The following is a 22,279-nucleotide window of genomic DNA, read 5'->3' on the forward strand; positions in this document are numbered from 1 at the left end:
CCTTTTTTTCAGAGTGAGGCTTTGACTTGATGCCTTTAGAAATATCAAACCGTATATATATATGTATCTCTCGCTCTCTCTTTTTCTCTCTCTCCCTCTCTCTCTCAATCAGATATCATATCAAATAATACAGTTATTATTCAATAGTGTGTTATTTCAATGCATCACTGATCTAGTGATTGATTTTGATGTCTCTGCTCTCTGCTCGTTTATGTTCCCGGCTGCCTTCTTTTAGATTAAACCAATCTTCATAAAGCATCAGCTCGGGGAAAAGAGTCCTGAGAAAGCATTGTGTAAGCAGTCCCGTGAATCATATATAACCATAATGAGTTGCCCTGTAGAATAATCCCATTAACCTACACTGTGATATCGCCCTTTATTGCCCTCAGACCTTTCTCTGCATTAACACTGACCTCAGACTTGTTCCAGATCAGTATTAATGGAAGACTGGACTTTATTTTGACACACCACAGACACTGTATATCTATTACCAGTAGGATAACTTCACATCTCCTTTCAATTAGGAGGAGAAACCCTCGGATGGAATTTCCCCCAAATCAATCTATCAATGTATTAATCAATTTAAGAAATGTGTTCATTTTTGGTTCTGTAGTGTAAGACACAGCCTGTGGAATCATTAGATTTGCATAGCTAGTTCACTCCCAGAGCGACAGGAGAGGAGCTGCAAGTAGTCCCTTGTTTTGATAGCATCGTTGCAATGATGTCAATGTGCCCACTAGCCAATCAGGATGCCCAGCAAACTAAATTGGTTCTTTGAATGTTCCCAGAACATTCAATAGGTTTCCCCAAAAGTTATAATAACACAAAAACTGTCCAGTTGTGCTGATGATTATACAATGTTTGTATAAAACATTCACCTGATGTTGCAAGAACGTTCCCAAAACAAATGTTGTTATTACATAACCTGGAAATCTAATAAGAACATTAGGGTAAAGTTCTGTGGTGGCTGTTACAGATGTTGTGCACAACATTTTAGTGAATGTTAGAACATTCCAAAGATATTTCATAAAACATTTTTAAAAAAACATTTTGATATCATTAACATTATTTGAATGTTTTTGGGATGTTATCTTCCTAACTAGAATTTAATGGGAATATAATGTTGTGGGAATGTTCCTGGTTTGCTGTGTGGCCACTGCAGGGATGCAGGCAGCTACAGTGCCTTTGGAAAGTATTCAGAACCCTTCACTTTTTCCACATTTTGTTACGTTACAGCCTTATTTGAAAATGGATTAAATAAAATAAAAATCCTCAGCAATCTACACACCATACCCGATAATGACAAAGCAAAAACAGAAATACCTTATTTACATAAGTATTCAGACCCTTTGCTATCAGACTCGAAATTGAGCTCAGGTGCATCCTGTTTCCATTGAACATCCTTGAGATGTTTCTACAACTTGATAAGAGTCCACCTGTGGTAAATTCATTTGATTGGACATGATTTGGAAAGGCACACACCTGTCTATTTAAGGTCCCACAGTTAGTGCATGCCAGAGCAAAAACCAAGCCATGAAGTCAAAGGAATTGTCAGTAGAGCTCCGAAACAGGATTGTGTCAAGGCACATATCTGTGGAAGGGTACCAAAATATGTCTGCAGCATTGAAGGTCCCCAAGAACACAGTGGCCTCCATCATTCTTAAATGGAAGAAGTTTGGAACCACCAAGACTCTTCCTAGGGCTACTGAGCAGTCAGGGGAGAAGGGCATTGGTCAGGGAGGTGACCAAGAACCCAATGGTCACTCTGACAGAGCTCTAGAGTTCCTCTGTGGAGATGGGAGAACCTTCCAGAAGGACAACCGTCTTTGCAGATCTCTGCAGCACTCCACCAATTAGGCCTTTATGGTAGAGTGGCGAGACGGAAGCCACTCCTCAGTAAAAGGCACATGACAGCCCGCTTGGAGTTTGCCAGAAGACACCCAAAGACTCAGACCATGAGAAACAAGATTCTCTGGTCTGATGAAACCAAGATTGAACTCTTTGGCCTGAATGCAAAGCGTCACGTCTGGAAGAAACCTGGCACCATCCCTACGGTGAAGCATGGTGGTGGCAGCATCATGCTATGCAGATGTTTTTCAGCAGCAGGGACTGAGAGACTAGTCAGGATTGAGGCAAGGAATGGAGCAAAATACAGAGAGATCCTTGATGAAAACCTGCTCCAGAGCACTCAGGACCTCAGACTGGGGTGAAGGTTCACCTTCCATCAGTACAACGACCCTAAGCACACAGCCAAGACAACGCAGGAGTGGCTTCGGGAGAAGTCTCTGAATGACCTTGAGTGGCCCAGCCAGAGCCCGGACTTGAACCCGATTGAACATCTCTGAAGGGACCTGAAAATAGCTGTGCAGCAACTCTCCCCATCCAACCTGACAGAGCTTAAGAGGATCTGCAGAGAAGAATGGGAGAAACTCCCCAAATACAGGTGTGCCAAGCTTGTAGCGTCATACCCAAGAAGACGCGAGGCTGTAACCGCTGCCAAAGGTGCTTAAACAAAGTACTGAGTAAAGGGTCTGAATACTTAAGTAAATGTGACATTTCATTTTCTTAAATTGTTTTTATAAATGAGCAAAAATGTCTAAAAAACTGTTTTCGCTTTGTCCTTATGGGATATTGTGTGTAGCTTGATGAGGGGAAAAAACAATTTCATCCATTTTAGAATAAGGCTGTAATGTAACAAAATGTGGAAAAAGTCAATGGGTCTGAATACTTTCCGAATGCACTGTATACCGACACATAAACAGCATGACGCAGTAGACTACTCTGCTAGATCTTCAAATCAACACACAATGCTCACTGTGGATTAAAAGATTAACATTGATTGTGATCAACACAAATATTTTATAACCTCAATTATGGCAGGAATTCCTCAGCAGGGAAGAGATGAATAGAGACTAATATGATTAGCATTTAGACAACGGCCTCCTCATAAATAAATTGATTAGATTTCTTGTCTCCTGTTGATGGCCCCCAAAAAGATTTTCGGATTCCAAGTGTGGCAAAGATAGCACGGCAGCTAGTATTATCTCGGCTTGCACTTGGATGTTGAATCTGTCTGTGTCACTAGCTGTGTGGTGTTATTTGAGTACATTTTATTTATGTTGTGTGCGCTTATTTTGGTTTCCCTCTAGTTCTGATGAAAAGGGTCAAGGGGATTTGAGAAGTGCCACTAATGGCTGAAGTTGGGTTTCTGCCTCCTGAGCTGACATGAAAGAGTTCCACCCCGTGTATTTAAAAATTCTAACGGGTTGAGGATTAAATATTAAACACTGCAGACTTGAGAATCTATTCCTCCGCTGAGGAATGAAAATCTTGGGAGTGTTCCTGACCTGCGGTCCACAGAGAGGTATGTGTATGATGAGAAATATCAGCTTACATGTTTCTCTCCATAGGGTCATGGACAACGTCTCACATTGACATTGACACAAAGGGTTTGAATGTGTTTTTTTTCTCTCTCTCTACTTTCTCTAATTCTCTCACCGCTTTCTTCTCTCTATCACCTCCCTCTTCCCCCCTCTTCCTTCTCACCACACTGTCCCTCTTTTATTCCATTCTTCCCTGCTTTCTCTTTTCTGTGGCTGGGCCCCACCTGTGGTCTGTGGTCTGTGCAGTGAGCTCGAACCAGAGCAGTGCCCATGAGTACCCAGACTGCCGTGATGGGGGCAGCGAGGCCAGCCTGCTGGTGTCACCGCTGGTGGTGGCTGGCATCGTCATCGGCCTGGTGCTCTTCCTGTCCTGCGTTACCATCATCGTGGGCAGCCTGCGCAAAGACAGCCGTCTGCGCAACCCCCACCTGCGGGCCAGCTATGGTGAGTTACAGAGCGTTGTCCATCGATGAGGCCAGTAGGTGTGTTAGAGGCCCGTTCATTTAGAAGCTTTAGTTTATCCGTTTTCAGTTGAAAGTGGTTTCATAGGTCTTATTTACAAATCCCTGGGACAAAATGTATGGCCATGAATTTTCTATGCTACTTTTCCCAGAGCTGAATCAGTAGAAGATATCCAGTTCAGTCTTCCAATGAACACATTTCACCCTCATGGCATTAATATGCCACATTTGGCATTCTCCAGAGCTGGCATTTAAACCAACCAGTGCTCTTCTCTTGAAACCTCATCTAAAGGGACCACACTCTGCCTGTGGGGTTGATAACGGAATGGGAAAATAACAAAATATTGCACCAAACTGAATCACACACACAGCCAAAGCCATGTCTGTGGATGGCCACTTGGCCCAATGGACTGGGTCCCATTGTCAGTCCACACAGAGACAGCACAAAAAGCTCAAAGAGCATCCTTTGTGTGAGGATGCGGCCCCATTCTCCCTCTGCCTGGCCAAAGGCTGATATACCCAGATTATATCACACTGGCTTCAATCACAGCCCCTCTATCTTCAAGGAGCCACATGCCCTTAGCCTTATATTTCATAAAATATTCTGACTGCTCCAGTGTAAAAACAGTGCAGATAGACTGCAAAAATAAATTTTTACTGTAAATCTGCTTATTCAGTTCAAAGTAGGATCCCTAAACCATGAGATATATAATTCAGTTGAACTGAACACAGAGCGTATTTACAATCCTGACCGTGTGCTATAGTTCACGGAGAAAAAAGCTATTGTGTTCGTTAGTGTTGTATTAGACTGCCCTGCCTCTCCACAGCTCCGGATGGCTTTTCGTACGGCGGCTCCATCGGGGAGCTGAGGTCAACGTGTATCGAGGAGTTCCCTCCAGCGTTTGACTTTGACTCCTACGTGGAGACTCTATCACAAGTCAATGTGATGTATCCAGACTCCCCGCCTCAGTAAGTCATTTAACTCTACTGTATTACCACCCAAATGGCATTACGATCCTATTCATTCCTTTGGTTATCATTATGGCTAGATAAAGGGAGTTTTGTGATGGTGTATTTGCTGTTATCGTCATACATTGTGAAAAATTATGGATGAGTAATGATCACCACTATGGAGGGTTACCTCTGGGTGATCCCCAGGGTGCGTGTGTGCGTGTGTGTGTGTTAGGATCTGACTATGATAATGAAGCAGGACCATTGTGAAGGGACAAGGTAATGGAATGGAGGGATGGGCTGAGGAATGGAGAGCTGTAGTAAGGAGTAGATGTGAGAAGTGGTTAAGAGCTCTCTAATCAATCTGAAGATCACATTATCATCCACCATAGTGGAGAGCCATAGTTGCTATGATGGGGCTTTCTGTACTTAGTGCACTCTTATGATTATATGATTGAAATGTATAGGGTTTTGGAATATATAAAATATGTATTTCATTTGCATTCCAGTTTCCATGCGATAACTGTGGTTCTCTAGCTCAATTAGTAGATCACAGTGCTTGCAATGCCAGGATAGTGGGTTCAATTCCTGGGACCACCCGTATGTAAAATGTATGCACTTTGGATAAAAGCGTCTGCTAAATGATACTGTATATAATCATAACTGTGCTGTAAGCCATGCTCACTTTATCAGCAGCAAACAGTTGTGGGGATTGTGCTTGAAGATGCTTTTGAAAGCCTTTTTAGTTTAGATTTGCCAAGATGGCTGTCCTCTACCCTCCTAGTGTAGTCTTTGAAGACATACAGTAAGAAGACAGAAAGAGTAGGAGAGATATGAGAAAGAGAGGAAGAGAGAGAGAGGGAAAAGAAGACTCCACTAACACACCAGCCTTACAATTCAGTTCTCCTGCATGCTTGCTGAGTTAGGTCAGGCCTCGGTAACCTCTCTGAGGTTGAGTTGAACCATGCTGTTGTGTCAAGTCGTTCATTAGAGTACTGTTGCACAGCTCAACTCTTTCATGGCTGGGTGCTCCGCCTCTACTCTAAACTCACCGCCCGGCGCACAGCCTGCTTCGCTCCCTGAACAAGCTTCTGGTGCTGCTGGTAAATGCCACTGCTTTGCGGTGAAAGACGCCCGGTGTGTTTGATCTAAATGGCAGCCCAGCTAATTGGAGTCTTTAATAATTCAGCCGTATTCCTCTCTCTTGCAGTTTGGTCTGCCATCCTTTCTAAAGACACTTGTGATAATGCCAGCTGATAAAAGAAGGTTAAAGAAATGAGAGTCTAGAATACATTGATTGTAATACATGGCACAATAAACACTGTTTCTCACTACCTCTCTCAATGAGAGGAGAGGATCGCCTTAGGTTAAGTGTAACAAAATGAGCACCAGTCTTGAGCACCAGTCTTGACAGTTGGTTTAAAAATTACTTGACAGATAGAACTCAATGTGTCGGGGGTACTGATGGTGTTAAATCAGGTTTTCTGGACATACAAAAGGTGTCCCGCAGGGGTCAATTCTGGGTCCTGTACTTTTTACTGTTTACATTAATAATATTGACTTGTCTGTAAAAAATTGTAACCTGCACTTGTATGCCAATGATACTGTTGTGTATGCTTTTGTCCCACGGTTGACCAGGCTCTACCTGAACTACAGTCTACCTTCATTGTATTACAATAACTTTATGAAATGAGTATTGAATGCAGGTAAAACTAAGTAAATGTTGTTCTCTAGGGTGCATAAAAACAATTCTGATGATTTAAACATATGTACTTTGGATGGTGTCCATATTGATCGTGTCCCTGCTTACAAATATCTGGGCATTTTGAGATGAAAAGCTGCCTTTTATTGATGACTTAGTTAAGAAACTGAGAATAAAAATGTGTGGGACAAAATTGAGGCTATGATTAAGAAGTTGGAGCTCTTCTCTGTCTGTATTAACACGGACAACACACAGGTTTTTCCATCATTGTATGATTTTTTGGTGTGCAAATGAGCTCAAGCTTACGGACAATGTCAAATGTGATATAGCGAAGCACCTGAGTGAGTTGGGTGCGCAATTACGCAGGTACTTTCCCGAAATGGATGACACAAACACATGGATTCGTTATCCCTTTCATGCCCTGCCTCCAGTCCACTTACCGATATCTGAACAAGAGTCTCATCGAAATTGCAACAAGCGGTTCTGTGAAAATTGAATTTAATCAGAAGCCACTGCCAGATTTCTGGATTGGGCTGTGCTCAGAGTATCCTGCCTTGGCAAATCGCGCTGTTAAGACACTGATGCCCTTTGCAACCACGTACAGTTTTAGTACTCATCACTGCATTCTCTAACCAGAAAATTGGTTGACTCTTTGATGTCCCGTAGGTTGATACATTGCTATGTTTTCATATATAAAGCCCTTTTACAAAAACTCCCACTGTACCTAACATGATTACTAAACTTTAGACACAGGGATGGCTAACTCTGGAAATTCCTTTGGTCTCTACTGAGTTATATAAATCAGCTTTTAGTTTTTTTTGCACCTTATAGGTGGAACAATCTACCAAATGTTCTTAAATGTGATGTTTTGGTGCCTCTAGGGCAATTCAGAAAGCTGATTGAGGACCGTATTACTGATGAATGTGTTTTTCTTTCTTTCTGCTTACATTTTGTATTTATATTTTGATGTGTGTATTTTCTGTAATTTCTGTAATTCAGGGCTCATTTGTAAAAGAGACCTTGGTCTCAGTATGACTCGCTGATAAAATAAAGATAAAATAAACAAAAAGTTGTTTCCTCACAGAGAGAGGGTAGGCTACGAAGCAGTTCTTTATTCCCTGTTTAGGTTCAGTGTGCTAGAGTCTAGTTAATGCACTCTTTCCTCACTGTGGTTGGATTACATAGGAGGAGGATGAGGCTTAATCCTGACGGTCCTCTAAACCTCCACAGGCTCAATCTGCAGGTCTAGACATCCTGCCAGCCTCCACCACATCATCTCCACTCTGATCCCTGGCTGACACTACACCTGCTTACTGACTACTGGGCTGTCATTACATCCTAAACTGCTCCTGATGATTTCACTATCTTGGAATGACCCCGTGTATATCAGAATGAAGATAGAAAACAAACCCGAGATGAAATGCAACCTTTCTGTAACTGTTGTAGATGGACAGACTACTCTGTGGGTTTGGTTTGAAGCCACCCACCTTTCCCTCCCCTCCCTCAGGTATAAGATGAGATAAGATAATTAGGTGGGTGCTTACATTTCCAATTCGCACATGTGAATTGGAAATCAATTTTTTGCATATCACACTTTAACACCTTCGGAGAGTGGGGTCAGAGCACAGGTCATTCATTATTGACGGCGACCCTGAAACAATTAGAGTTAAGTGCCTTGCTCAAGGACACATAGATAGATTTTTTTTACCTAGTCGGTTACTGGCCCAACACTCCTAAACGCTAGGCTACCTGCCGCTCAGTACTCCAGGTGTGTGTGTGTGTGTGTGTGTGTGTGTGTGTGTGTGTGTGTGTGTGTGTGTGTGTGTGCGAACACACGCACGCGCGTGGCTTGTTTATCCGGCTCAATTCTGCCTGCTTGCCCTTCAAGGTTTGTTTCACAGAGTCACAATGTTATTTGCATTTATATGACAGTTCCATTAGTGCGGCGGCCCCTGTGTACGGCCCTGTGAGGGGCCTCTAAAGAGGGTGAAATTACCTCTCCCTCCAGAGGAGCCATCTGAAACATCAGGCCCTTTCCTGTTCAACAACAAATTATGAAAAATATGGAATATAACATGCCGTAGACAGGGCTATTAATGTCACTGAATGGTGTGTAAGTCAGTTTGGCGTTATATCAATCTGCTCAATTTCTGTATAGAAAGTAATGTCCTGCCTCATTTTTTCAATGGCCTTTTCTATCAGATAAACCTGTAGGTTACATACAGTATGTAAACATAGGCTAAAGCCCCATTTATAACTGGTTCTAACATGCGTCTTTTGTCCTGATCTTGTCCACATTCTGATTGTGCCCACATTTTTAGACAGGTGTAGAAGATTAAAAGACGGATTGTGATCAGGTCTTCCTGACCAACTCCGGAGGTAGTCAGGCATGTCTCGATATCTTAGTGTAGATGCATCTGGACAGTGAAACCATTTAAATCACCATTATCCTGCCTTCTAAAATCATCAGTCAAGTGGCAACATTGACTTATGACATCAATGTGTCTTAAAATCAATAAATACATGTATTTTTTTAAATAACATCTGTCAAATAATTTGCATACAGGGAGGGACCAAGATATCTGGTCAGAATTTGGACACAGTGGATGGATAAGAGACATTTAAATACCGTGTGTAGATGTATATCTGAAAATGTGGGCACAGTCAGAATGTGGACAAGATCAGGACACAGGATGCATGTTAGCGCCAGGTATAAACAAGGCTTACAAGAGAGAGATTGAGTGGGCACGAGTGAGAGGAAGAGGAAGAGGAGGTTTAGCCGATCGTGTCTCTTCACATGAAAAACACAAGTCTTTGTTCTGCGCTAAATGCCAACACCTGGTTGTTGATAGCTTGTCCTTTAATGAGACATATGTTAATGATAACCAGATTGTCAAAACCGGTGTTGATCTTTGCAGTGTCACAGCAACATCTAAGAAAGTCCTGTGCTAACACAACGTATTTCATGATAAGACCAGACAGGATTACTAGCTTCTTATTGGCAAATTGTCAAGTAGTGCTTGTGTTTTCAAGCCTTTATTATTGGCTTGGATGTTAGGCTCTACTGTTAGATGGGTTTAGTGGTGGTGGTGGTGGTGGTGGTGGGCTTGGTTGTTGGTGCTGAACAAGCCACTCTGTCAATGCCTCTGCCTCTCATAGCCTCCATCCATCTCTGCTACGCTGTGGAGGGAGGGAAATCACTCCTCACATTAAGAGGCACAATTCCTGTCTGAGGCCTAATGTGCTTTTATCACTCCCAAACTATGTCTTCTCAAGCTACGTATTCTTCACTGCTGTTCCAATTAACGTGGGAAACATCAACCACACCACAGGGATGTTTCCTTATGCCTGAATTTAGGCTAAGATGTGTCAAAGATTGAGGTAGATTTAGATCAGGAAGAATATCCAGTGCAAAATAGAAATATCTAAATATGTTGGCTGAGGACCAGTGATTTGGAGAGGATAAAAGAGAGTGTGTGTTTTGTAGTGTACATTGTGTGCATGGTCAGGGATAGGAGGCAGCGGGGTGGAGTGGATGGATGAAGGGAAAGGCATGTGATGCTGGGCAGTGCTGCCATTGCCACAGATGGCTGAGGGAAACTACAGAGCTTACACCACCTAGATCAGCAGCTCACCTGTGGAGCCTGTGAAGGAACTTGCTTCCGCAGAGAGAGAACTGGGCACGTCCCAGCACAAATACACAAACACCACACTGTTATATTATTTACATACAGTAACAGTCAAAAGTTTGGACACACCTACTCATTCAAGGGTTTTTCTTTATTTTTACTATTTTCTACATTGTAGAATTGTCACGGCTGTCGTAAGGAGAAGCGGACCAAAGTGCAGCAATTGAAATGCATTTCAGGTGACTACCTCATGAAGCTGGTTGAGAGAATGCCAAGAGTGTGCAAAGCTGTCATCAATGCAAATGGTGGCTACTTTAAAGAATCTCAAATATAAAATATATTTGATTTGATAACACTTTTTTGGTTACTATATAATTCCATATGTGTTAATTCATAGTTTTTATGTCTTCACTATTATTCTACAATGTAGAAAATAGTAAAAATAAAGAAAAACCCTTGAATGAGTAGGTGTGTCCAAACTTTGGACTGGTACTGTATACACAGTGTATAAAACATTAAGAACACCTTCCTAACATTGACTTGCACCCCACACCCCCTTTTGCCCTCAGAACATCCTCAATTCATTAGGGTGTGGACTCTACAAGGTGTCGAAAGCGTTCCGCAGGGATGCTGGCGGATGTTGACTCCAATGCTTCCCACAGTTGTGTCAAGTTGGCTGGGTGTCCTTTGGATGGTGGACCATTCTTGACACACACGGGAAACTGTTGAGTGTGAAAAACCCAGCAGCGTTGCCGTTCTTGGCACAAACCGGTGCACCTGGCACCAACTACCATACCCCGTTGAAAGGTTCTTAAATCTTTTGTCTTGTCCATTCACCTTCTGAATGGTACACATACACAATCCATGTCTCAATTGTCTCAAGGCTTAAAAATCCTTCTTTAACCTGTCTCCTCCCCTTCATCTACACTGATTGAAGTGGATTTAACAAGTGACATCAATAAGGGATCATAGCTTTCAACTGGATTCACCTGGTCAGTCTATGTCATTGAAAGAGCAGGTGTTCTTAAGGTTTTGTACACTGAGTGTATTCTAATTTAAACACACACACATGCATTCACACACACGCACAAACTCACCCTAACATCTACAGGTACAGTGGGGGGGAAAAGTATTTGATCCCCTGCTGATTTTGTACGTTTGCTCACTGACAAAGAAAGGATCCGTCTATAATTTTAATGGTAGGTTTATTTGAACAGTGAGAGACAGAATAACAACAAAAATATCCAGAAAAACGCATGTCAAAAATGTTATAAATTGATTTGCATTTTAATGAGGGAAATAAGTATTTGACCCCCTCTCAATCAGAAAGATTTCTGGCTCCCAGGTGTCTTTTATACTGGTAACGAGCTGAGATTAGGAGCACACTCTTAAAGGGAGTGCTCCTAACCGCAGCTTGTTACATGTAAAAAAGACACCTGTCCACAGAAGCAATCAATCAATCAGATTCCAAACTCTCCACCATGGCCAAGACCAAAGAGCTCTCCAAGGATGTCAGGGACAAGATTGTAGACCTACTCAAGGCTGGAATGGGCTACAAGACCATCGCCAAGCAGCTTGGTGAGAAGGTGACAACATTCGGTGCGATTATTCGCAAATGGAAGAAACACAAAAGAGCTGTCAATCTCCCTCGGCCTGGGGCTCCATGCAAGATCTCACCTCGTGGAGTTGCAATGATCATGAGAGGAATCAGCCCAGAACTATACAGGAGGATCTTGTCGATGATCTCAAGGCAGCTGGGACCATAGTCACCAAGAAAACAATTGGTAACACACTACGCCGTGAAGGACTGAAATCCTGCAGCGCCCGCAAGGTCCCCCTGCTCAAGAATATATATACATGCCCGTCTGAAGTTTGCCAATGAACATCTGAATGACTCAGAGGACAACTGGTGAAAGTGTTGTGGTCAGATGAGACCAAAATGGAGCTCTTTGGCATCAACTCAACTCGCCGTGTTTGGAGGAGGAGGAATGCTGCCTATGACCCCAAGAACACCATCTCCACCGTCAAACGTGGAGGTGGAAACATTATGCTTTGGGGGTGTTTTTCTGCTAAGGGGACAGGACAACTTCACCGCATCAAAGGGATGATGGACGGGGCCATGTGCCGTCAAATCTTGGGTGAGAACCTCCTTCCCTCAGCCAGGGCATTGAAAATGGGTCTTGGATGGGTATTCCAGCATGACAATGACCCAAAACACACGGCCAAGGCAACAAAGGAGTGGCTCAAGAAGAAGCACATTAAGGTCCTGGAGTGGCCTAGACAGTCTCCAGACCTTAATCCCATAGAAAATCTGTGGAGGGAGCTGAAGGTTCGAGTTGCCAAACGTCAGCCTCGAAACCTTAATGACTTGGAGAAGATCTGCAAAGAGGAGTGGGACAAAATCCCTCCTGAGATGTGTGCAAACCTGGTGGCCAACTACAAGAAACGTCTGACCTCTGTGATTGCCAACAAGGGTTTTGCCACCAAGTACTAAGTCATGTTTTGCAGAGGGGTCAAATACTTATTTCCCTCATTAAAATGCAAATCATTTTATAACATTTTTGACATGCGTTTTTCTGGATTTTTTGTTGTTGTTATTCTGTCTCTCACTGTTCAAATAAACCTACCATTAAAACTACAGACTGATAATTTCTTTGTAAGTGGGCAAACGTACAAAATCAGCAGGGGATCAAATACTTTTTTCCCCCACTGTATATGCACAGCACATTCATAACCACACAATGTTGCTCTTGTACATAGCTCTACAGGCATGGGCCTCTGACAAAGCCAGGGAGCTGAAAGAGTGAGCTCCCTGTGCCAGACCCGCAGTGCAGTGGACAGACCGGGCCATATGCTCCAGTCAGTGCTGTCATCTCTCTAGAGCTACAGGCCCGGAAGCAAGAGGTCCTCCCTCTAGTGACCCACACCTCTCCTTGGGCTTTGGAGTACATTGTATACCTATAAAGATGTATAGAGCGCTTTACGTCCAACTTTTTGACAGCCTAACGCACCTGCATTCATGTATCATAGTTGTGAACGCCTCTCTAGGCGTTGGAAAGTAACACATTCTGTGTCATATGCACCACAGGTGTTTCTGGAGAAGTCCCATGGTTCTCCATACTGTAGTTTCATCCTATGACAAGTGATGCCCAATTATACAACTGTGCTCAGGGAAATGAATGTGTATGCAAACATACATTTACCTAATTTAGCAGAGTGATTTACAGGAGCAATTAGGATTAAGTGCCTTGCTGAAGGGCACATTAACAGATTTTCACCTAGTCAGCTCAGGGATTCAAACCAGTAACCTTTCGATTACTGGGCCAATGCTCTTAACCGCTAGGCTACCTACCACCTCATACAGCATGTAGATTATTGAAAACAGCAGTAGACTGCAGGCAGGATTGATTAGGCAATCTAAACAGGGCTAGGCTGTAGCGGTGTTATATCTGATTTTGCTAGCTAATAATTAATAATTTTTAGGATGCAACACCTTGTGTTAGCGTCCTAGGGGACTTATAGTTCCTATAAGGGGGCGACTGCAACGTGCAAAGTATTCTCACCCGAATCAGAGAGGGGATTCTCAGCTTGGTGTAACACTCATGAAACCCTGGCATGAAAACAGCTAGGCCCTCAGGTGTCCACAGCGCTACCATACCTGGCAAAGAAATTCTGGAGTGACTCTCGCCAAATGTCTGTATCAGCGTGTTTATTTAGAGCGAAAAGCCCTATTTTCAATGTTTATGTGGTGCTGGTAGTTTATTGCACCCTGAAGGGATTAATAACATTGCTGAGCTGTGTGATGAATATCAGACACACATAAACAAACACACACACACACACACACACACACTTCTGCAAGCTGAGACTCTCACCCTCTTTCCTGGATCAGCATGATCATAATTTATTCATAAAAACGAGTAGGAAAAAAACCCGCTGAAAGTATCCAGGGCAACAGCTGATAACTTTATATTCCTTCTCACTAGAGCTGACTAACAATATAGGTTGAGAAGTTAAGAGATATGTGGGTGTTATGTACGGTATTTAGTGCAGCGTTTCCCAAACTAGGGGTCGCAACCTCATGTTGGGTCACCTGATACTGCCCAGCTGTCTGCACAGCTGTAACCAATGATGCATAAGAGTATGGAATACATTCTACTCGATAACAGAAAGTTACCAGAGAGAATTTGAACCAATAAGATAATGCAATATTTACCAATAAGAAGTGGGGCATCATCTTCCTCTTCAACTCTTAGAAGAAAGTATTTGAGATAAGAAAATAAAGTAATTGAGAGATACCTTATGCATCACCACTGACTGCCATTTGTGTCATCACCTCTCAATAGTAAGTTGGCGTTTCTGTGCCCACTGCTTTAACGTTGTTGTGTTATGCAGTCATTACATAACAGAGCATGTTACACATGCAGAACCAGAAGGAGGATTTTTTGTTGTTGCTTTGGTTACACAGTTTCAAAGTATCTCAAATGCTCTCACCTTTTTTTACAAAGTATCTAAGATCACTCTCACCTTTTTACTCCAAATCGTTAACCAATCTCTTTCAATGTGTCGATCCAAGTAGAATAGGGAAAAAAAGGGTGAAAAGTTTTAGAATAAAGTCAATGTTGTCCGTCAGGTTTCACTTTGGATTTGTACTGCTATATGGCAAATTAATGGCCCACTGTAGTCTTGCATAGTAAATGGCCTTATGAACCATTTTTGTACTATAGCACCGGCTAATGGCAAGTCCTGTTTTTGTCTGTAACCCCGGATCATGTGAAATGTTTCTGTCCTGCTGTGTTCTGGGGACATTAAGTCTGTCTGAATGAGCCGGAGCGCGGCCGGAGTCTAAAATAGCTCTGCACGCAGGCAGACAGGCAGCACTCTGCAGCACAGTGATGGAGGGTGGAGGGAGCAGTGGCCGGGGAGTCAGTCAGCTACGCGACTCATTTGAAATCAAGCAGTCATTACTGAGGCTCCTGAACAGCACCTTTTACTATCCCACTGAGCACAGAGCACCAGCAGAGGAGAGGACCCGCTACCTTACTCTGTATGAGTCTCTATGAGGAGCAGATACCTGACTGTATGAGTCTCTATGAGGAGCAGATACCTGACTGTATGAGTCTCTATGAGGAGCAGATACCTGACTGTATGAGTCTCTATGAGGAGCAGATACCTGACTGTATGAGTCTCTAAGAGGAGCAGATACCTGACTGTATGAGTCTCTATGAGGAGCAGATACCTGACTGTATGAGACTCTATGAGGAGCAGATACCTGACTGTATGAGTCTCTATGAGGAGCAGATACCTGACTGTATGAGTCTCTAAGAGGAGCAGATACCTGACTGTATGAGACTCTATGAGGAGCAGATACCTGACTGTATGAGTCTCTAAGAGGAGCAGATACCTGACTGTATGAGTCTCTAAGAGGAGCAGATACCTGACTGTATGAGTCTCTATGAGGAGCAGATACCTGACTGTATGAGTCTCTATGAGGGGCAGATACCTGACTGTATGAGTCTCTATGAGGAGCAGATACCTGACTGTATGAGTCTCTATGAGGAGCAGATACCTGACTGTATGAGTCTCTATGAGGAGCAGATACCTGACTGTATGAGTCTCTAAGAGGAGCAGATACCTGACTGTATGAGTCTCTATGAGGAGCAGATACCTGACTGTATGAGTCTCTATGAGAAGCAGATACCTGACGGTATGAGTCTCTATGAGAAGCAGATACCTGACTGTATGAGACTCTGTATAAAGAGTAGCTCACATACTTTCATTTACCTCAAACCCATTTGAAACCATGCAGAATAACGTTTAGAACAGAATGGGGCAATGTGGTGGCAGAAAATATACACTGAGTGTACAAAACATTAGGAACACCTTCCTAATATTGAGTTGCACCTCCTTTTACCCTCAGATCAGCCACAATTTGTCAGGGCTTGGACTCTACAAGGTGTCAAAAGTGTTCCACAGGGATGCTGGCCCATGTTGACTCCAATGCTTTTGACAGTTGTGTCAAGTTGGCTGGATGTCCTTTGTGTGGTGGACCATTCTTGATACACACGGGAAACTGTTGAGCGTTAATAACCCAGCAGCATTGCAGTTCTTGACACACTCAAACTGGTGTACCTGGCACCTACTACCATACCCCATTCAAAGACACTTACATATTTTTTCTTGCCCATTCACCCTCTGAATGGCACACATATCCATGTCTCAATTGTCTCAAGGTTTAAAAATCCTTCTTTAACCTGTCTCCTCCCCTTCATCTACACTGATTGAAATGGATTTAACAAGTGACTTCCATAAAGGATCATAGCTTTCACCTGGATTCACCTGGTCAGTCTATGTCATGGAAAGAGCTGTTATTCCTAATGTTTTATACACTCAGTGTACATCTAATACACTTTATAGCTGGACTGATATGAGGTCAATTGTGAATGTTCCTACTGTTCAGCTTAGCTAAACGTTTTACTGGAAGCCCTGTGTAGAGGAAGTAGAACTCTCATCCAGTCTATCATTAATAAAGATCTCATTTACTCCGGCTCCCAATACCTTCTCTCATCATTAAATCTCTGTGTATCACCCGGCCCAACCCGGAGGTGACAGGCTTAAGTAATCCACAGCCACAGTGCCATTTGCCTTGCTTCTCCACACCCGCTCTCTGAGAGGGTGATACTGTTTACAATTCCACATATTCAATTATCCCGCTGTATTTTCTCTATTCCCAGATATCCCCTGGGGTCAGTGTCGGGGTGGTAAAGAGCGATTTAGCGGTTGGTTTACACATATGATGATGGGGCCGTGGCAAATGTATCTTACATAATGTTATACAAGCCAGTCGGCCTGACTGACACCATGTTCGCCTCTTTCTCGCTTTCTCTCTCCGCTTATCAAATCAAATCAAATGTTATTTGTCACATGCGTCGAATACAACCGGTGTAGACCTCACTGTGAAATACTTACTTACAAGCCCTTAACCAACAATGCTTTAAGAAGTTAAGGGAAAAAAGTGTTAAGAAAAAAATTTATAAATAAAAAATTGAAAATAAACTAACAAATAATGAAACAGCAGCAGTAAAATAACAATAGCGAGGCTATATACAGGGGGTACGGTACAGAGTCGATGTGCGGGAGCACCTGTTAGTCGAGGTAATTGAGGTAATATGTACACGTAGGTAGAGTTAAAGTGACTATGCATAGATAATAAACAGAGAGCAGCAGCAGCGGAAAAGAGGGGTCTTGGTAGCCCTTTGATTAGCTGTTCAGGAGTCTTATGGCTTGGGGGTAGAAGCTGTTAAGAAGCCTTTTGGATCTAGACTTGGCGCTCCGGTACCGCTTGCCGTGCAGTAGCAGAGAGGACAGTCTGACTAGGGTGTCTGGAGTCTTTGACAATTTTCAGGGCCTTCCTCTGACACCGCCTGGTATAGAGGTCCTGGATGGCAGGAAGCTTGGCCCCAGTGATGTAATGGGCCGTACACACTACCCTCTGTAGTGCCTTGCGGTCAGAGGCCGAGCAGTTGCCATACCAGGCAGTGATGCAACCAGTCAGGATGCACTTGATGGTGCAGCTGTAGAACCTTTTGAGGATCTGAGGACCCATGCCAAATCTTTTCAGTGTCCTGAGGGGGAATAGGCTTTGTCGTGCCCTCTTCACGACTGTCTTAGTGTTTGGACCATATTAGTTTGTTGGTGATGTGGACATCAAGGAACTTGAAGCTCTCAACCTGCTCCACTGCAGCCCTGTCAATGAGAATTTGCCTGTAGTCCACAATCATCACGTTTGTCTTGATCACGTTGAGGGAGAGGTTGTTGTCCTGGAACCACAGGACCAGGTCTCTGACCTCCTCCCTATAGGCTGTCTCATCATTGTTGATGATCAGGCCTACCACTGTTGTGTCATCTGCAAACTTGATGATGGTGTTGGAGTCGCACACCTGAGGGGCCCCCGTGTTGAGGATCAGCATGGCAGATGTGTTGTTATTCTCTTTGTGTTACAGGGCCTCTATAAAGCTCAGCAGCTCTAGTAGGGTGGTTGTATTTGCTAGACAAACTTTCAGTGCACTGTGGGATTATGGGTTATGTGAGAGCTGAAATAATTGTCCATGGGCAGGCTCTCCCATGGAAAGCACCAAACCAAGACTAGCAGCCGCCACACAGGAAAAGAGCTCACAGTAGATGACAAGAGTCTCCTCTAACAGGCCTGTTTCACCATTCAGATGTATATTATGTTTAGTCTTCTTATGCTAAACATTTCATTTGTGTTCATGTTGCTAACTACAAACATAGAATCCAGGTCCATCAGCATAGGCTAAATAAACACTTGGCCTACCATTGTTTGAAGATTGGAGATATCCTCTTTTAAAATGTTAAACCTATTTACCTGATATACTCTTCTTTATTCCAGCTATGATGAATGTATGGGACCTGGTGCGACACAGATATATGTCCCCACAGACGACCCTCCTCCGTATTCCCTCACGGACCCCTGCCAGCGGGGCCACCAGCAGGCCACCTACACCAGCCTGGAGATGGAGGAGCCGTCTGCTGGAGCTGGAGCCTCTTGGGTGTCCGCCAGCAGCGCCGCCGCCTCCCACTACCCAATCGGACTACACGAGCTCCGGCAGCAGCCAATATCCTCCATCTCCCTGTCAGCGTTCCCCCTGGAGGAGGCGCCCCCGTACGAGGTGGTGGTGAGCAGGCAGAACCAGCCCATCCCTCTGATGCCCATGGACCTGCTCAAACACCCCTCAGAAGACAGCCATAGTCCCCAGAGAGCCCGGGCTGTCGCACACAGGATCCTGTAGAGCTGACTGGGCTAGTCCTCTCCAATGCTCTTTGTGCAGACAGCCACACACACACACACACACACACACACACACACACACACACACACACACACACACACACACACACACACACACACACACACACACACACACACACACACACACACACACACACCTCCCAGTCTGAGTAGGACAGCCTAACTCTCTTCTGCTTCTTCCAGTGTCCCTTTGTGCATGACAGGCAGTATCAAAAGAGAATTACTTTCTGGACCGAAGCTGAAAGTTTGGGTTGAACCTGAACTCAGTCTGCGCCTTCCTCTCCTTCCCCTACCTCTTGGATAAGCTGTGTCCCCCGACTCTAAGATGTTACCCGCACCAATCCTCACTCTATCTCCCTTTACTACTGGGGCACTGCCATGAAATCACAGGGCTACTACTGGTAAACTGGGGCTGGAAGTATGGTATTTCTGTCCAGAAGGAATTCACTTCATACTGTACATTGGTCTTAGGTTAGGAGGCATTCAAACATTTAGGAAGCATTATCAAAGTCTGTTTTTAGCACACAAAAAAACAGTAGAGTTAACCTGGAGTGGTTTCACATAGATATTCTGTATGTACTGTTGGTTTTTGTTGTGTTGTAATGGAATTGCTCTTGATAGAAAACACCATAGAAAGAATGACTCATTTCACATTCCATCACATATCCATATGGTTTGATTAAAATGTTCTACATGAAAATAATATTTGATTTATATTTAGCTGACTTTAGGACTCCCACAGTCTGTAAAATGTCCAGTAATTTCAACTGCTAAATATACCCCAGTGTTATACACTCTTAGAAAAAAAGGTACTATCTAGAACCTAAAAGGGTTCTTTGGCTGTCCCCATAGGAGAACCCAACACTTTTGGTTCCATGTCGAACCCTTTCCACAGAGGGTTCCAAAATCCAAAAGGGGTCAACCTTGAACCAAGAAGGATTTGCCTATGGGGACAACCAAAGAAATCTTTTGGAACCCTTTTTTCTAAGAGTGTTGGTATTTTTTTAATAAATTATTTTTGTGGTATATGGTTTTATATGGTTTCTGGATATAAACATGTTCATATGAGCTGGAAATACTGTCTATTCTCTATAATTAGGTTTCCCCTCTGGGGGCTGAGGTCCATTTAGATCCCAACTGTTCTGTTTCAGTCTCCAAACGTGCACTGCCACACATTCCTCTTCTCTCTCTCACTACTCCTCTTTTGTGAAGAGCTTTTTTGGGTGTTCACAAGCTAAATTACTATGAACTTGACCCATTCGCCAGCTAACATCAAAGTACAATATAGCTTGTAGCAGAGATACAATGCTATTTGACAATTGGTGGGAAGGAAAAATTATATTTGCACACAGTTTACTGTGATGAGGGATTTACTATACTTTAGTACTGACATCTTTGATATTATAATAAATAAACAATTCATTTTTTTTCCTAAATATTATTCAGCCTAAACACATTGTATTTTTCAATATGCTGGAATATTTTTAATGCTTCCAAATTATTATCCAGTATTTAGTTTTTGGTTGTGAGTATTCATTGTACAGATAAACTGTCTTCAGTTGAACTGTTTTTACATGTCTGTCATCCATATATAAATGGTATAAAAATGACTGTGCCTGCCAAGCACTAAGTCTAAGACTGTTAGACTGCGGCTAACATTGTAGCCACAATAACTTGCAACTGATTAACAAATCAAGAGCTTTCCTTTTCCTAATAGCTTGTTATTTTTCAAGGCTTGTGTTACTTTGCTAAGTTATTCAGATAAGTCTATGTTCATCATTGAAACCCCAGATAAAGCACTCTCAGCGGAAAATATGACATAGTGTCCTTATTTTGTGTATAAAACCGTATTTGTGGAGTCAATGACCCCCTGTCACCTTTGCATTTGGCCCTAGAACTTGGTATCTCTGTTCCAGCCCCCCTCTCTTTCTCATAGTCTCCCTAATTTATCTTACCAAATCCCTTATTGTGAAGTGATATCCTCACTGATGAACCCTTAAAGAATATTTTATATATGAATTAGTCGCATGATTGCATTGCTGGCATTGTGGATAAAAGTTATAAAGAGATGAGTATTTATTTAGAATAGCTTTAACAATAATGTGTATAACTGTGGAAAGACTACTATTAAATAGTTGTTGTGAGATTCACCAGAATGTAGATGTACTACAACACAGATGCTTCGCACTAGACAGAATCGTCTAAAGATTAAAGATCAACGGGTTATTTTTCTTGCGTTACAGTCTTGTGCCAATCATCATCGAATGGATTTGACTTTGAAGAGAGTTTGTTAAATGGCTTTTAAAAACCAAATGCTGTTCTCGGCACTTGTTAATACATAGTCTATTTGTGGTCAGAATTGTCATGTCAAGCCCTATAAATAAAACAATGTTTGGGCTAAAAATGATGTGTTAATAACTTGACAATGAGCATTTATGCTTATTATTATGTAGCTACTGCAAATCTAGCGATGCTATACAATGATAATGATGGGCTTGTGTTTCATCAACTGAAATCTAAAAGTGCAATGCAGTGAATAGTGCAACGTGTTAGATTGTGTGCATCGTGACACACTCAGAGTCATCTAGAAATGCAACTTTACCTGCCTTTACAAGTCAGTAGAAATGCACTGTAACTGTGTTGGAAGACCTAGTCCAATACCTGTTGAGGTAAAACTGCAATGCGGTTCACTCTGGTCTTACATGCTGTTTTGTCTTTGTCGTTTACTTCATTTTGGTAGCCCAATAGGTACATGTCCAACATAAATGTGAAATTATGTGTAATACTGTACGTGTACACTTCCAATGTATAGTTTCCCTATAAGTCCCACTGTTGTGCACAACTGTCCTGTGTGACAAAGATTATTGTTTCCTATAATCACAGTCATCAACGTATATCCATGTTTTGTATTAGAGCTTTTATTAATTTCTTATATTGGGGAAAGTAAATAAATTTGACCTCTATGATTTGAGTCGGTGTGACTGTTCGTTCTGGGCATTGAAATCACCTTCCTGTTTTACATGAAGGTTACACCTAGGAGTAGTAGCTGTAATATAAATAGGAGGAGGAGCATTACTATTAATAAACATAGGGATGATAGAGGATGGAGCTGGGGAGGAGTGTTGGTATAGCATCCAAAAGTGCAGAAACAGTGTAGCGCAATTATCTACATTGGCAAAATGTTTCCCTAAACGTTTTTCCAAATCGAATCCTGCTATGTATAATGCATGGGAATATGTTGTGACATCCTGTCTGTTGACAGCCATTCATTCCCCTCTGATCTGCTCGGACTGTTGTGTTTGGGTGGTGGGCTAGCTAGCTAA

At 42.8% G+C, this 22,279-nt stretch overlaps 1 protein-coding gene across 4 annotated transcripts in view; it reads left to right on the plus strand.

The window, feature by feature from the left end:
• Positions 1-21,922, plus strand: part of bean1 (brain expressed, associated with NEDD4, 1) — a 44,523-nt gene extending 22,601 nt beyond the window's left edge. For 2 of the 4 annotated variants that reach the window (XM_045708601.2, XM_045708602.2), the window contains 4 exons: positions 3,150-3,364; positions 3,630-3,827; positions 4,672-4,813; positions 18,537-21,922. In XM_045708601.2, the coding sequence (XP_045564557.1) occupies positions 3,322-3,364; positions 3,630-3,827; positions 4,672-4,813; positions 18,537-18,936 (783 nt within the window). In that variant the 5' untranslated portion in view covers positions 3,150-3,321 and the 3' untranslated portion in view covers positions 18,937-21,922. The remainder of the gene's footprint in view (positions 1-3,149; positions 3,365-3,629; positions 3,828-4,671; positions 4,814-18,536) is intronic. The other 2 variants (XM_014175524.3, XM_014175525.3) reach the window with 1 other exon arrangement.
• Positions 21,923-22,279: the final 357 nt, after the last annotated feature.

This window comes from Salmo salar, chromosome 26 (assembly GCF_965601325.2).
Source record: "Salmo salar chromosome 26, fSalSal1, whole genome shotgun sequence".
Classification (NCBI taxonomy): Eukaryota; Metazoa; Chordata; class Actinopteri; order Salmoniformes; family Salmonidae; genus Salmo; species Salmo salar.